General features: G+C 30.5%; 1 protein-coding gene across 1 annotated transcript; it reads left to right on the forward strand.

Annotated features, from left to right (window-relative positions):
• Positions 1 to 72: 72 nt before the first annotated feature.
• LOC107178523 (uncharacterized) lies at positions 73 to 8,727 on the forward strand. The gene is made up of 4 exons (XM_052433918.1): positions 73 to 476; positions 6,068 to 6,266; positions 7,206 to 7,549; positions 7,700 to 8,727. The coding sequence occupies exons 1-4, from the start codon at positions 73 to 75 to the stop codon at positions 7,815 to 7,817; spliced, it is 1,065 nt and encodes a 354-aa protein (XP_052289878.1). The 3' UTR covers positions 7,818 to 8,727.
• Positions 8,728 to 18,540: the final 9,813 nt, after the last annotated feature.

Consider the following 18,540-nt stretch of genomic DNA (forward strand, 5'->3'; position numbering starts at 1 on the left):
GGATTTGGCTCCATTTTGACTGATCATCAATTTAGTGGAGAGGCTGAAGAACGCTCTAAAAGTATCAAGAAGATGCATGAACATGTTCGAAATAGAATATTGAAGCAAAATGAGAAGTATAAAAAATCTGCAGACAAGCATCGAAAACATGCTAAGTTTCAGGAAGGAGATTTGGTTTGGGTTCATCTTAGGAAAGATCGTTTTCCACCTGGGAAATTTGCTAAACTTAGACCAAGGGCTGATGGACCATTTAAAGTGTTGCAACGCATTGGTAATAATGCTTACAAGATTGAGCTGCCAGATGGGTATGGTGTTTCGTCAGCGTTCAACATATTAGACTTGTCTCCTTATCATGAAGAAAATGATCAAAACTCGAGGTCGAATGTTTTTCAACTAGGGGAGATTAATACAAGAGTGCTTGAAATATTTGGTAATCAAGTTATACCAAGTGCAGCTCAAGTTCTTACATTAATCAAGTGAGCAGAATTTCTGTGCAAAAGGGGCATTTTTGGGAATTAAACTGTACTGCATGAGATCGAATTAATTTTCGAGCCATACATCATTGGAAATATATTTCTGTTAGCTTTCCAATGAATTTTACTAATCTAAATTTGGAGTTTTCTACAGTAAATTATGATCAGTTAAGTGCAGACTGTTCAGTTTTGAGTCAAGAAGAATATTTCGGGACTTGGATTTTTTTTAATGTTCTTTGTTGTGTTTTAAGCATACCAATGTTTTATTAATGTCTAGCTTTAATGTTGGTCTTTAAAGTCAAGTTATTTGAAGGGTTTCTTTATAGTAAATCTATGCTTGGAGGATTGTTCCAAGAAAGCTATTTAAGCTTATGTAGTTGTAACCAAAGGACGGAGATTAATTTTGGAAATTGAATGAACTTTGAGCTATTATCAAACTTTGTATCTCTTTGGTGGATTCCATTGAGTGGTGAGTGTTTTAAGCTCTCTATCCTTAGCTTAACAACTTTAGGTGGTGAATATTTTCTGTATCCTTTTGTTGTTTGCTGTGGTGGTGAGCTTGTGATTTCTTGAGTATGTGACGTTGTGCTTTCTCATTTATTGTGTCCGGTGTCAGTTTTAGTGTGATAAAAAAATTAATATTAAAATATTTTTCTTGTACTTTTTATTATCCAACCAATGTTGACATTTGCCTATATCAGGTTTTTTATGTGTACAGTGCAGGTTCAACTTAAGCCATTAATAGAACAACTTGAGAGAGCAAAAGAACTGCAAGTTCTTGATTTTGAAATCTCCAAGCATAGGAAGCCAAAGCATCTGCTTCTTCTGGGCATGCTGCAATGATGGTTCTAGTTCGAACGTGACCTCTCAGTCATCTCAACGGCTATTCACTGGGGACATCGAGGTAACTTTACCCCACCTAGAGGTTTGATAATTCAACTTTTTTAAGGATTTGTCTAATACATTCAATTTGATTTTATTCTGTACATGTTTGGTTAATTACCATGTTCTGTTAAGTTCAAGTCCAGTTGCAAGTCCCATTTGGTTTTGCATTGTGTTCGTTTTGCTACTGAATCCTTCATAAAATAGTTTAAGGTTTGGAAGTTGGTTGGACAAATAATGCTATAATGGTAGCTACGTTTATTGATTTCGTATGACTTTTTGCAGGCATACCATGACTTGATTGTGATGCTGTGGATTATCTAGGACCATAAGCATTTGTGTGTTAATGTATTAAACTTTTGTCATACCTTTAACCAATCTCATATGCAAGTACATATGATCACTTAGATCAAATTTCAATTTAGACTTGAATTGCAGTTTTAGTGTCCTGTATGACTGGTCTTTCTCAATTTTATCAAACATATGTTCCTTCTGAAAATATTAAAGTGGATTTGATAGTTTAAGCAATTTGTGGTTGGATTTTGGCAGTTTGAAGCTGTAATTCTGGTACCAATCAAGAGAAGGAAGCGGATGCCAAGTGCGAAACAACAAGTGGGCATCTGAAAGTCACGCCACATTGGATGATCCCACAAAAAATGAACCTTACAGAGGAACAACATGGACAGATTAAGCAGGAGCTGGAAATGGATAAAATTTGAGCAGCTGGAGGATCCATAGATGCCAAGAAACAACCGGATTATTCGAACGGACGTACCTCCAATGGTCTTTCTGGAATGTCAAGCGGGCATGAAGTCTAAACGTGAAGTGGATGAGGAGGAAGATGATACTAATTCTAGAAACTTCAAGAGCTTTCACTCCCATGCTTTATGAATGTCTTTCTTGCTTCAGAATTCAAATGCAAGCTTTCCCTCTCAGTATTTCTTCGTTGAGACATTTTCTCGAACAGTTTTGTACTTATGTCAAACATCTTCTGTTATAACTAGGAAGCCAGTACGATTGTTTTTCAAGTACGTTAAGCGGAAACAATAGGCAATATATCTGCCACTTGATTTTTTCTGCCCAAGTACTTCTTATTCAATTCGTTTGTTCCAATTTTGTCCCTAATGAAGTGGTCTTATATCTCTATACACTTTGCTCTTCCATGAAAGACTAGATTCTCTGCAAGTGCTATTGCACTCTTGTCGTCACATCACAACGGAGGAATAATTAAACATGCAAGGATCTTAACCAGCTGATCATTTCTGCCGCTACATGTGACAGGGCTTTGTATTATACTTTTGTACTTGATTTTGAGACCACGTTTTGCTTCTTGGAGCTACATGAGATCAGATTTCTTGCGGGGTAAAAAAATTCATGAAAACCCTCAAGTATTTATGACATTTATATGAAAATAGAGTTTGATTTTTCTTTCAAGTATGTTCCTACATTAATCTCAACTTAAAAACTGAAATATCATTTAAAAAAATAATTATTCTTCCACCTTTAAAATTCAATATGAAAGAGTAATTTGTCATTTTTAATTAGAGTTAGAGGCTTTTTTTATTATTTATATAAAATCATTCTCAGGTGCAAGAACCCTCATTTTTTTGTGCAGATACACTATTAAACCACGCAGTTCAAAAGTTAATTAAAATGAATGGTTTAACAGTGTGTTTATATAAAAAATAATAATAATAAGAGCGTCGACATTAGAGAATATATATATTAGTCTAATTAGGGATCCCTAACCATATTAAAGTCAGGGGACAAATTAAAAATAAAAAACAAAAACTTCAATGTATTTTGTCATATAATGTATTGAAATCTGTATTTTCTTTTGTCTTTTAATTTATCCCTATTTTAATATGGTTAAAGATTCGTAATTAGAAACCCACTCTAATTATCTATGTATTTACTATTTTTAATACATTCACACAAACATTTATATACAATAAATGTATTACTTAGCCCTGCCTGATAAAAGATCCCGGGTCCGGCTCTGAAGGAAGATGCAATATCCTCCTGCCGACGCTTCATTAACTTTTTCCTTTCATTTTAAACTTTCTGAATTATTGCTTTTCGTAATTCTCATATCGTGCATTGAGTATTGATCTAACTATGAAATTAATTTGATTAATAGAATACGGCATAGAAGGACGGGTATCTATTAAAAGTGATGTTTACAGCTATGGAATTATGCTAATGGAAACATTTACCAAGAAGAAACCCATAGATGTTGTTGCGGAATTGAGCTTGAAGTGTTGGATTAATGACATGTTACCTATTTCATTGATGGAATTGTTGTGGACATTAATCTGCTAAGGCTGTGTTTACTTACTGGAGTGGGAGTGAGGAGTGTGGATTCCTCCCACTCCAGCGTTTACTTGCTTAAAATGGCCACGGATTGGGAATCCCACTTCGTGGGCCCCACTCATTTTTGGAGTGGGGAGTGGGAGTGGGACTCCCATTGGGGGAGGTGGGAGTGGGAATCCACTCCCACCTCTCCCCTTTTTACCATTTCATTTTTAATTTAATTTAATTTAATATTTTATAATTAATAAAATAAAATAAATAATATTTATTTGAATAATAATATTATATTTAACTAAATAATAATTTACATTGATTCTAAGTTAAAATTATTTTAAAATAATATTATTATATTAATAGAGAATTAATAAATATAATATTATTGTATTTATTTTAAAAATAATAGTACTATATTTATTTAATATTAATAATAATAAATAGTTTATTCTAAGAAAATATTAATTTTGTACTAAATAATATTATATTATTATTTTATATAATAATAAATTTAATATAATTATATTAAATAAAATAAGGTTTCATTTTATATTAAAATTAAAATTAATAATTTATTGTTCATAATTAAGAATATTAATAATTATAATAAATTTACAAATATAATAAAATAAATATTATTCATTAAATATATTTTTTATTAGTTTTGTAATTAAAAACTATAATTCTTTAAATAAGGATAAAATTGTAATTTGAAACTATTTACTCCCAATCCAAGACAAAGTAAACACATAAATTGGATTCTGATCTCTATTCTATGCTTCCATTCTAGTGTAAGTAAACAACATACTCTCACTTCCACTCCACACTCCTAATCCAAGGATTCACACTCCTCATGATTCTCACTCCAATCCAAAAAGTAAACGCAGCATAAGTGGAGAGGAAAGACATTTTGCTGTAAAGAAGCAATGTGTGCTGTCTATCTTGAGTTTGGCTTTGGAGTGTACCATGGAATCACCCGAAGAGAGGATCGATGCAAAAGATACTGTTACTAGACTTTTGAAGATAAGAGATAAGTCGACTAAAAGTTTAGCAAATTTAAATTAATTTCTTTTCTTTTCATTGTAATGAACTTTAATCCATGTTATGAGAAGAATCTTACAGCAAAAAGTGTAAGATCATTGAATATTTTCCTCAGATATTTTGTTGAGAAAACTATTGTAGCCATCTTGTTCTCATGGGAGCTGCAATGAGTAGACTCTTCAACAGTGTGCAATATTATACAGTATATACAAAGACACACTATCGCACTAAAAAATCTTAAGTTGACTCCTCAATTTATTTCATCAATCCCCACTTTTGAGTTAATATTATTTATCTTAGGATTGTCCTTATTGAAAAATAAAAATAATTAAAACATAAATATTTTTTCATTCTCTCGAGTTCTTAATAGATTAAATTCGTATCTCTCACAACTCTCTCATCGTTTTAATTTATTCATAATTTGAATCAAATATTAACTCTTGATCAAACCCCAAATTAAAATAAACAAAATATTAGATTATCACACAAAATCAAAACCAATATTATCAATAACAACAAAAATCACCACTCATCCATTAAATTTAACAAAAACCAACATTTAAATTCATCAAATATTGGCGGAGGTAGTGGATTCATGGTGAAGAAAATAGATGATGGGAATGAACTCATTGTTGATGAAGTGGTGGGGGTGATACTTATATACGAGGGAGGGGAAGGTAGAGACAGAATAAAAATAATATTTTTTTGTTTTAATAAAGATAATTCTACAAAGTAATAAGATTAATTGATAAGCGGGGTTGATGAGATAATTTGAGGGGTTCAAATATCATTACTCATATCCGTTTACATGAAGCTAATTAAAAATAGTGAAGTAAATAAATACGCTAATCATACACAGCTGCCATGTTAACTATTAAAACAGCCTAATGAGCTTAGCCTCAGTTTGACCCTCTCCGTTGATCTGCCATTCCTATCATCACTACTTGCCACCTCGCATTCTATCAAATCTCTTCTGTGTCCTCATTGTACCCCCTCTTCGTAACACATAAACAGAATCTATTATTGCACCAAATTACCAAATTACCACAAAACTGTTGGAGAGTCGGTGTGATTTACTTACTGTTAAATAATAAAGAGAGTAATTTTCTTTTTTTAAATTTGAATCTACCCGCCACTTCCAAGACAGAGAAAGCGTCGTCGTTTTATGATGGCTCCATCATCATTTCCATCTCCTCTCGAACGCACTGTCGCTTCAGCTCTTCTCCTGCTCTCCGTCTCCAATCAATCTCCCTCTCTCTCTTCCCCACTGTAAGACCTTCATTATTTCACTCTCAAAACTGTTTTTGTTTCTTATTTGTTTTTCCTTACAGATTTGTTTGATGTTTGTTTAATGCAACGTGTAGGTTCGACACAGATGGTGAATTGCTGCTGAAGAGCAAGAGCAGCAGCAGGGACGAAGAGAGCGTGAGCTTACTGTCGAGTGGAGATTCAAAACGTTGCGTTTCGACGGTTACTAGTGAAGATGCCTCCTCCAGTGAGATCCGAGCTCACAAGCTGAGGATTATCGCTGTTGTGGCCCGCTGTCATGAAGTGAAACTCAAGGTACATGTTCTTCTGTTTGGTTTAATATATATGATTATGTAAATGTTTTCGTACTTCTTAGTTTGAATTTGATCTGAAATTGTTTGTTTGATAACAAAATGAAATCACATCTCTGTTTTCTACTTCGTAAACAGTCATCTCTTCGGAATCAATTTTTTGTGTTGTTCATGTTGAATTTTATCAAAAGTAATCATTAAACTTGTTTTTCTCAAATTTATGTTTGATCTCTCAGTTTTTTTTTTTTCTCGACTCTTCAATTCAATTTCACTGGAAATTTACTAGAAGATTCAAATTCTGCTCTGTTTGGACCTGTTTCGTTTTGAATTCTCGTAATCATTTGAAGGCTCAAGCTACTTAAATTTTGTTAAAACATTTTAATTAGCTTCAATAAATTTGTAATTCACTTGCTCATAGATGTGATCTCTCCGTTTCACCTAAATTTTGCGCATTGTTTGCTCATAATCTTTGTTTTTAACTTGATTTTAAGATTTTATTTTCAATTTTTAGCTCTTTCATCCTGTTATCATTTATTTTTCTATAATTAATTTGATTTCTCTTAGTCTGAATATGAATTTAAATTGTTTGCTTTTAGTTCTGTTCTGAGATGTCCGCTGTTTGGATTCGTATTTCGGTTCATTTTTATCAATATTTTATTACGAAACTTTTACACTCTAGTTTATAGAAGTTCAATTTAAATTTGAATTCGATTTGTTGCTGGAGTTTTAAATTTAATTTCACAACAAGTATGATGGAAGATTCAAATTCTGTTCTGCCTTTGAATCTTCATTTTGAATTTCTTGTACTCTTTTGAGTGTTCAAGCTAAATTATATGCTTCTCCAGTTCATAATTCGGTTCGTAAATTTATTATTATTCATCTGGTGTTTGTAATCTCTCTGTTTGAATTTAATAATTTCATGCATTTTTTTCCTTCTTCTCAGGTCATGCGAAAGAGTCGCTCAAAGATGAGCCAGAAATTCAAAGCCGACAAGCCACCACCGTCACGGCAACTAACGGAGAAGACGACAGCTTCCTCAGGATCCTTATCGACAGAGGCTGGATCGTGCCTATCAAGCACCGCGAGCGCCGTTTCGAGCTCGCAAAGCCGCTACTCGGTTGGGGCTCGTGGGAAGCCGAGGGTTAGAAGAACTAGCAGCGGCCCGTCTCACATTGAGCGCCGAGCCGAAGCCATTCTGAAGCTGCTTTCTTCCCACGGCTGTTCGTCAGAAATCAAGATCCGTCAAGCCCTCGGTGACAGTCCCGACACCAGCAAAGCACTGAGAATGTGCGAGTTGGCTTGGCTCTTTATTTCGCGTTTGATTTAAACCGTTAGATCATACGAAATCTCTTTTACTAACTTGTCGATCCGACGGTTGTTGTAGCGTGTCCAAACGAAACAGTTTAAATTCTAACCGTCTGATTTATTTATTTGCAGGTTATTGAGGAGTGATGAAGTCAAGAGATCTGGCACAGGAGGACGGCAGGACCCATATATTTACAAGGTATTAATCTCCTTATCATTCGTTATCTTACTTAATTATAGCACTACATGATATTATTATACACTAATCACAGTTCTCTTTGTTTTTTTTTTTTTTTTCTAATTACTAACATATGAAACTCTATTGCCTGTGAAATTCAGGGAATTTTGTTTGTGTATAATTAATCATTTCTTTTTTTGGGATTAATTTATAATTAATTTTGCAGATAGTAAGTGTCTAGAAAGAGCAGGACCCAGCAAGACCGAGTAATATATATATAGAGAGAGACTTTGCAATTGGTAAATATTAAGAGTGGCAGCAATTTAGGTTGATTAATATGCTAGTATAATATTAGTATTGTCATTAGGCAGAGACGGAGACTTTAGTGACTATTTTTGCTATATGAGTAATTTTTGTATATGAGCGTGGCGTAGGCCTATGTAGTTAATTACAATTTCCTAATCTCTGCGGGTTACTGAAAATTTTCTTTCACACTTCTAATACAAGCCAATCAATGAGATGAGGCGGCGGCCATTTGTTATGGCGAATGGCCAATTGCAAAGTCTACGACCGTTAGCAATTTATCTTCTAATACTTCAGGGAGCAAAACCCATATTACGGACCCAAAGGGCAAGAAATTGAATTGGGTGATGATGAAGCAGTCAGATCATATATTCTTGCATTAACAAATTTATAATTCTATTTTCTCGCAATTTTTTTTCTTCCAAAGTCTATAATTTTGCATTAACTTAGGAACTTTCCGTTGCCTGGTCAAACTTGGAGAGAACTGAATGTTCCAAGTTTGTTTGACTAGAAAGGGGCAGAATTGGAATAGCATAAGAACTTTAAGTCCTAAATGAAGAAGAGTAAACAGCAAAACAAGCGCCGTCAAAGTCATGCGGCGAATGTTGAACGCGTAACACCGAAGCTGACGCATTCTTCGTGCGTGGGACCCTTCAAACTCCATTTAGGAAAGGGTAAAAAAAAAAGCAATGGCAGACAGGAATTGTCCATTAGATCAGCAGTCCTGCACCGTTGTTTTGGCATATTCTCCAATTTGACCCCTCTACTTTTTAGAATATTCAACATTTATCCCATGGCTTAAAATTTCTTTTAATGAAACAGAAAGTGGGACAAATCACAGAGGTTCGAGAACGTGGCTTCTTCAACTCGTATGAAAAAATTTAAAAAAAAAATCAAATCAAATTGATAAATGACATTTACTAAAGTTTAATAATGAGGTCCACGATCTTTTATTAATAAAGATAAAATTGTTATAATATTTTTATTCAATACTTTTTTTTTCATTTGAGAGAAAATGAGGTTATAAAAGGAGATTAAGATTAAAATAAATCAAGTGGTTGGTGGAAATGAAAAAAAAATTATTTAGGACATGTATAATCCAACATTAACGTTAAAATTTTTCAGGAATAATTTTTATTGAATATTTTATTTGCCAAAGTCCTCTGCCCGTAAAAAATAATAAAATTAGGAGAGAATCTTGTAATTATATTATTACAATAAAGTAACATAATAATTAATATAAAACTGGTGTTATGGTGTATAACATTGCAGTTCCTAATTTTTTATTTTTTCACTAGCAAGGACACGATTAGTCTATTTATATTCACTAAATACCTAATCTATAAAAAGATGACAAAATAAGGCTCCGTTTAATGTATCTTTTCAAATAAGGTTTATTAGAGTTTTTGTTAATAGAACTTTTATAAGTAGAGTTCTCATCCAAAAAAAAAAATAGTTAGTTGGTTGTCAATAATAATTTTTTATTAAAAATTATAAAATAACTTTAATAGATAAATTTTTAAAAGTTATATTATAAAAAAAGAAATATGATTATCAAATAAGTAAATAATATTTTAAAATTAAATAAAAATCAATCTCTATCCTTAAAAGCCCAAAACTTGAGCTTTTACGAATAAAGGTAATTAGTTAATCTTCAAAAGCCTTGCCAAAAAGACAGTTAAATAATAAAAAAAATTGATAAAAACTAATGGGATTAGATAAGTATTTATGACCATTAGATAAGTCATACCAAATAAATACTAAGGTGGTGTTTGTTTTTTAACTCAATGACTTAAAGTAACTTAACTTAATTAATTAAGTTAATTTTAGGTGTTTGTTTTTATAATTTAATGAGACTTTTTAGAAAATTTTGACTTAATAAAATAAGCCAATTTTTTTAGTTTTTTACTGAATGGAGAAATGTGAATTAAGTCAGTTACTTTCTAATGTAAAAAATATCCCTACTTTATAATTTATTTTTCATACCTATCCCAAAATTCACCTACAGATGTTTATCCCACATAATCTCATCTTTATTTTTTTTTTAGCCATCATGGAATCCCTCCTCACTTTACTTCTCTCATCTAGCTCTTGAATTTTCCATTAATTTCTTGCTAGGCAAGCACTTGACTTGGACCTTTTTTCTTTTTTCTTTTTTTCTTTTCAATTACGTTTTTCAGCATTCACTTATATACTAATCAACTAGATTTGCTACTCTTTTTAGTGATAAAATTTAACATTTATGGTATTTTATATATTAAAATTTCAAAATCATTATGTATTCACTTGAATGTAATTTTACTTATAGATATTAAAATATTATGGAATTTTATATATTATTTATTTGACATTCAAATTTAATAAAGATACAAATGTAAAAGTATATATTTTCAGTTTTTTAAGTTTAAAAAAACTAATAACTTAATACTTGATTTCAGAGATTCAGACAAAAAAAAATAAATATATTATTCAGATTCAAACATTTAGATCTATTAAGAATTCAGACTAATTCAGATCTATTCAAATTTCAGACAGAAAAAAAAATGCCACCTAAGTTTACACTATTAATTTTACAAAATAAGTAATGATAAATATCCTAAATTTTTTATATTAAATTTCATCACAAATAATATGTCATTCGTTAAGTAGTTGAAAATTTTTTAATTTCATCACAAATAATATGTCATTCGTTAAGTAGTTGAAAATTTTTTATAAAAATTTAATTAGATTAATTATATTATTTCACTAACTAATTAATAAATTTCATATTATTTAAAATAATTTTTTTAAAAAAAAATTAAAATGTGTAGCAATATTTTTAACAAATAAGTTTGCTCTAGTATCCAGTTAAGTAAAGTAGAAGTCGGGGACCTAAATGTTAAAATCAGAAAAGGTTTTCCTTTATTTCCGAACATTTCAGAGATTAAGGATATAAATAAAAAATTTCATATTTAGGCATAGGGGCCCAACATAAAATTAAAAATTAAATTCGTAGAAGGAAACAGAAGAAAATAAAAAAGCCCTAGACGGAGAGAGAAAGAGAGAGGAAAGTGGAGGCCAAGGAAACTGGGGGAGAGGCTATATAAACAATTTCAACAAGCCTCTTCTTCCCCATCCTCAACTTCAAAGCCTCACACCAAAAAAAAAAAAAAAAATTATTTCTTTGTAATATTTTTCATCTGGGTCCTCTTCAAATACTAAAACCATCATTCTGTTTCTTGAATGATGGCCATGGGGAAGTACATGGAGTTGCTGGACGCCGGAGTCAGAATCGTGGCAAGATTCCACTCTCACTGCCCACAAACGGCGCGTTTGTATTACCATCCGCCTTCTAATCAACTCCATCAAGACCAATGCGGCGCCGCTCAAGATCCTATCCGGATGGGTGCGGGTGCGGGTGCGGGTACGGGTGTGGGTATGGACAATTGCTCTGTCAAGGCTGCTAGGGGGTTTGATAGTACCACCACCACCGAACAGCTCATCTTTTATTCTGTTTTCTGAAAATATTTTTCAGAAAATACACACAACAAATAGAGAGACACCCATTGGATCGGAGGCTACTTGTAATCAATTTTGACCGATGCTTTGCTTAACACATTCTTTAATGGAGGTTTTGCTCAAATTAATTTACACTTTCTCTGTATTGTTTGTTTGTTTTTTCTTTTTCCCCCTTGATTTAGTATTCGATTTTTCTTTTTCGAAACTGAACTTTTTCTTAAAGTGGTGCCGGCCGGCGGCGAAAATTAATCTAACGCGCATTAAGAAAACGTTTAATTAATTAATTAATTAATTAATAATAACAACAATAATAATCTAGAATGGGCTGCCAAACGCGGTTTATCCAGCTGTAATTATTATTATTAATTTTTTCTATTTGAGTCTGGTCTCAATCAATTAAATTTTAACAGCTCCAATCTTCTTTGAATGATATTGATGTGCTTTGAAATTATTATGAGGTACTTATTTTTATTTAATTTTTACGTCCAACTTGTGCGCAAGAATACGAGTCAATTCTTTGATACAATGGACTTTTGACTTAATTCTTGGCCAATGTCATATACCTTTTCATATCTTATTCAAATTGGAAGGCAAGTTGAACAGTAGCTGCAATGATTTAACGTGAAGGAAGAATAGACAAGTAGGCGTAGGTCATCAGAACAACCTTTTTAACTTATGATTAAAAAATCATAAGAATTTTGTAGAGGTTTTGACAGATTTCATTGGTTCAGTTGTCAATTATTTTGCGTGATGGGTCAAAGGCTTTTAGGGCGTGAGTAAAAAATTAATAATGAAATTGTGGCACAAAAACCTATTTCAAGAATTAATTTTAATAAATTCTTTCTTTTAATTTCATCCAATCCCTCACCTTTTTTTTTCTCTCTTAAAAGATGCCTTGCGTGGATAAAAAAAAAAAAAAGATGCCTTGCGTGTGTCCTCCGTCACCGTTAGTCTTTTTCTTTCCACCTCTTTAATCTTTGGACTTCATCAGTGAATTCATTGCATTCATTCAGGAAAATTAACAGAAACCCACCTCAAAGTCTTCATTTTGTTTCGTGGTCATGTATGTCATCAACGAGCTCTACGAAAAGTTGTCATGTGAAATCAAAGAAAATAAAGTGGACAAGCAATTGTGAAATAGAATCAAAGAAAATAAAGTCACAATCCTACCTAAGTTTAAGTTGAAGAAACTTCATTATGTCACACAAGAATATGACTGAATTCTTGTCTAATTCCTTTTTTATAAAAAAAATATTGGAAGGTGAGATTTTATTAAAAAAATTAAAAAAAAAATTGGAAGGCAAGTTGAATAATATATAGTTGCAATGATGGATTTAACGTGAAGGAAGACAAGAATAAGACAAAAGTCAGAGCAACCTCAGACTTACAAAGCACTAAAACATGCCTTGCTGCCCTTGAAATGAGGAGTCCATATATTATTCATTCTATTTTGTTTATTTTTTTCACAACTTTTTTTCTCCCATTCTCTTTAATGCTGCGTTTACTTTTTGGATTGGAGTCGGAATCTCGAGGAGTGGGAATCCTTGGATTAGGAGTGTAGAGTGGGAGTGGGAGTATGGTGTTTACTTAGACTAAATGAAAGTATGGATTGTCAATCAGAATCCCAATTATTTGTTTACTTTGTCTTGGATTGGGAGTAAATTGTTTTAAATTATAATTTTATCCTTATGTACAGAATTATAATTTGTAATTAAAAAATTAATAAAAAATATATTTGGAAAATAAAATAAATATTTTATTATATTTATAAATTAATAATAATTACTAATATTCTTAATTATGTAAATCATAATTTTTTATTAATTTTAATTTAAATTATGTGAATAAAAATTATTAGTAATAGCAACACAAATGAAATATTTTTTGAGAATAAAATATTTATTATTATTAATTAAATAATTAATTAATATTTATTAAAATTAATGTTTAATATTATTAATTTAAATACAATATTTATTTATTTTTATTTTATTAAATTTAATAAAATAAATATGATATAATTATTATTTTTAATAAATATAATATTATTTATTTTATTAAATATGATATTATTTATTTTATTAAATATTATTTATTTATTTTAATTTTAATTATAAGAATAAAATGGAAAGAGGGGGGAGTGGATTCCCACTCCCACCTCCCCCCATGGGAGTGGGAATCCCACTTCTCACTCCAAAATTAAGTGGGACCCACGGATTCCCACTCCCACTCCCTCTTTTTTTAAGGTAAGTAAACACTGGAGTGGGAAGAATCCACACTCCACACTCCCACTCCAGCAAGTAAACACTACCTTAGTCTTTAGTGTGAAATCATTGCATTAATTCAGGTAAATTATTAACAAAAACTGACCTCAAATCTTCCTTTTTTTAAACGTTTGAAGAGCCATCAACAAGCTCCACCAAAAGTTGTCGTCTAAGATCATAGAAAGTAAAGTTACTAAAAATTTTTGGGATTGGCATGTTCTGAAAAGGATGGACAATTGGTTTTTGTTTGGAAATATTTTTTTTAATGAGAAGTTGTAAATTCTAAATTAGAATATTTTCTAAACTTTTCTTATTTAGTAGTTTTCTTATTCAAGAGTGTTTTTATTTAAGGAATAAATAATTTTTCCATTGGAACTTAATTTATTTAAGGAGAAATATAATTTTTATGAGGAAAAGAATACTACCAGTAGAAGAAATAATCACTATATATAGGAAGGTTTGATTTATTTATTTGCATAACACAACAATTAATTCTCTATAGTAAACAGTTTCTAATACAAAAGAAATGATAGGTCTGTTGAGAGATTGAATGTTATTAAGATTTTGGGTGTGAAGAAAATACTTGAGTGATTGTAATAAACTTTCACATAGTAGATTTTCTTTCGTCGTTCTTGGCAACCATGGTTTTTCTCTTGTATAAGAGTTTTCTATATAAATTCTTATGTTGTGTGATTAGTTTTATTCTCCATCTATTTTTATTTATTATTTGCTTGATATTTTTACTTGCAAGGATTAAAATTTCATAACACATTTTAAAATAGAATCATTATTAATATTAATAGTGCATTTACTTCTCATGAATTAGAATGGGCAAGAATCAGAATACATTGAAATTAGAATGAGTTGGAATCAGAAAAGAGAATGATAATCAAAATAAATTATTCATTGGAGCTGTAGAAATTGGAATTGGACTAAGATGTATTCTCATTAATGTGTTAAGTTTGTCTTGTCATCGAAATAGATTATTATAAGTTAATAGAAAGCTCTTAGTTGAAATCATATATTTTTCACTAACAAAAACAAATAAGTAAACATTTTTAAGGGAAATACATAAATGTTTATTATAATATTGAAATTAATACTATAATGTTTTTTAATAAAGTAATAATATGATGATAATTAATTCTAATAATAACAATAATTATAAGAATAATTGTAATAGTAGTAATAACATAATAATAATAATAATAATAATAAAATTATTATTATTATTATTATTATTATTATTATTATTATAGGATAAATGCATCCTAATTGTCAACTTAGGGAATCAACTCTTACCTTAGAGTGGGCATTTGATTCCACTAAAAAATTATGAAACAAAAACAAAAACGACCAAATTACAAATACAGTTTTATTTATGAAACAAACACAACTAAATAAACAAATTTACAGAAAGACAGAGTAAGGAAATTGAGAAAACCAAGGCCAAAAAAACGGAAGAGTAGCTATATAAGCAACAGCAACGAGTCTCCTTCTTCTCATCCTTTAAACCCCAAAATCTCTTCTTATTTGTTTGTTCTCATTCTTCTTGATGAAGCCTTATCTCTTCATTTTCTTGTTGAATAAATCTTTAAAGATTAATTAATAATGGGGAAGTATATGGAGTTGTTGGATACTGGGGTGAGAATGGCCGCAAGATTCCACTCTCATTGCCCACAAACTGCTCGTTTGTATTATCACCCTCCCTCTGATGACCACCACCACCACCACCAAAACGGCAGTGTCCGCATGGCGGTACAAGACCCAACCCGGATGGACCAGAATGGCAGTGTCCGCATGGCCTTTCAAGACCGGACCCGCATTAGTACGACTATGAGTATGGCCAATTGCCCTGTCAAGGTGGCTAAGGGGGTTGACGGTACCACTGAGCAGCTCTCTTTCTATTCTCTTTTCTGAAAATAATTTCAGAAAATATATACACCAAATAACAATATAGTTGATAAATATATTGGAGAAGAATTGTTAATTATAATCAGTTTTGACATATAAACAAAAAATATATATATTATTTTCTTCTTTTTTTAAATTTTTGCTCTCAATAGATTATTTGAATCTTTTCTTCACATGTACGTTTCTTTTTGTAACTTCAATATTGTTTATTACTTTATTATTTGATCTTTGTTTTAGACAGTTATTGATTTTATTTTTTTTAGAACAGCAAAAAATTTGACAGAATATTAACATAAAACAGTGATAAATTCGTGCCAATTAACTCACTTAATTGAAAGTAAAGCAAACGGACACAGATATTGATTAGAAAGGAGAACATTTTTACATTTTTTTTTCTTTTGCTGAAACTAATTGATTTTTGCATTGATCTGTATTGAAAGAACGTGGCTGCTTATATTTAGAAAGGTAAATTTATTTTGCCGGCGAATTCTAACGTAATTTAAAAATGGATATAATACATTTAATTACAATAATAATTAGAATTAATTCGCTAATCAAACGCTGTTTAGCCAGCTGTGATTAGGCTTTAATTTCACTTTTAGTCCACCCTACACAAAATTCTGACAATACCAATCTTTTTGATGAGCAATTTCAAGATTTGGAGACACACCGGCCGCTCCAGTTCTAATTAAATGGAATGTTTATTAATTACTGTTACTTGCTTTTTCTAATAATTAGAGTTTTTGGTTCAAAATCAAAGGGGAACTTGAAAGTTGCCGCGATTGAAGTAAGTCCAAAATCAAGAACCTTCTAAATATTAATTTTTGATGTCCAACAGCGGTTTTTTCTCTTGTTTTTCTGTTGCATTTGATAGGAAAATTCTTGCCTTTTTAAGTGTACACTGATTTTTTTCTCTCCGTCTTTCTTGCTTCATATCTTCTTAGAAATCAAAATCTTACACTTGGAAATTTTGCTGGAAGTTAATTAAGATTTAATTCAGTATTGAGTTTCTATAGCTTATAGTTATAGTACGTGAAAAAAGTCGTAATTATGAAATTAAAATTAATAGTATACAGTAAAAATAATTTTAAAATAATAATTTTAATAAAAGTATTATAAGTTTTTCATTATATAAATAATAGATTAAACTAAATTAACTTTCAAACCACAATAGATATACCAAACATGACCTAAAGGTCATCAACAAACTCCTCTTAAGAGTTACAATTAATACACATTTGGTGCATATTGACTTAGCGTTCAGCCACAATACAAAGAACACGGATATATATATATATATATATATATATATATATGAAAACATTAAAGTTTGAAAAGTTATAGAGACTCAAGCATTACCCATTTTAATGTTCAAATTGAGGTCCCGTTTGCTATATGTTGTGGTTAGGCAGTTTAGCTATAACTTAAAAGTTATAGAATTAAAGTATTTGTTAAATATTAACTGCTGTTGCTTTAAAGTTAAGATGATTAATCTTACACTTGTATGATGAAAAATCTATAATATTTTTTATTATTTTTGTCAAAATTATTATTTAAAAATTACATTTATTGTACATTATTAATTTTATTTTCATAACTATAGTTTTTTCTATATTAACAATAGTTTTTAAATTACAATACCCAATATTAAATAGAGAATGAGTTGATAAAAGTAAAATGAGTGAATTATAAAAATATATATATATACACACACGCACACGCACGTAAGAGAGGCTCGGATTATAACATAGAGTCCACGATTAAACTTAAGCAAAGTGATTGATGTGCATGGTACAATGTATTCTCATAAAATATCCAAATATTGTACACACAACCCAACAAGTGATAATATCTGAAACAAAAACAACTAATGAGGCCTTGACCATGCTGTGGGTTTGTGTTCTCAAGTCTCCAACTTTTGTTGAGGACACGATTTCAAGTGGATTCAAATGTTTCGCCAATATGGGTAAAGTAAACGAGTAATGATAAAGTCATAGATAATTTTAAATAAATTAGTGTGTAAAAATTGATGTGGCATAAATAGGTTAATTGAAAAATGATAACGATTATTTTTTTTAGCTATGTGGATTCATAATGATTTTATACAACTAATTTCTGACACCATATCAGTTTACATACACTTATTTGTACAAGGTGGTTGTAGCTCTATCATTACTCTATTACAAACATATGTAAGTAGATACTAGGTAGCATTAATAAACTTTTGGGCTATACTATAAATTTATGTATTTAGGTTCTCAGTGAACTTCATATTATAATATCTATAGAATGCAACCAACCTACTTAAAAGACATTGTATTAAACATTTTATTTGAGGAACAAATTCTCTCTCCGAATTTTTGGCAGATGTGCAATGAATTTCCTTTTTAGAAACAAAAGGAAAAAAAGAAAAAGAAAAAGAGACCCAACCAATAATCTTCGAAATCCTAGAGACTACAAAATAAGAGCAACAAGCAAAGAAGCCAAAATACAAATAAATTCTCACTAGGCAACCAAAATAAAAGAAAGAATATATTCAGATAGAAGATACAGATTTCAATTGTTATGATTCCAATCACATTAAAAATGTAGGATAGACAATATTTTATAATTAAGATATCAAATGATCAGGATACCTTTATCAGTACAATGTATTTTGCTAGTGTTTACAATATTTACAGTCAGGAAATGCATACGTTATTGAAGTGAAAAATGTGAAAGAATAAATTTTTATTCAATATTTTGATTTGCGGACCAAATACTCTCAGAATAAATATGTGAAGAATCTTGTATTTGCGCAACATCAAAAAATTAAA

This window comes from Citrus sinensis, chromosome 9 (assembly GCF_022201045.2).
Source record: "Citrus sinensis cultivar Valencia sweet orange chromosome 9, DVS_A1.0, whole genome shotgun sequence".
Taxonomy (NCBI): domain Eukaryota; kingdom Viridiplantae; phylum Streptophyta; class Magnoliopsida; order Sapindales; family Rutaceae; genus Citrus; species Citrus sinensis.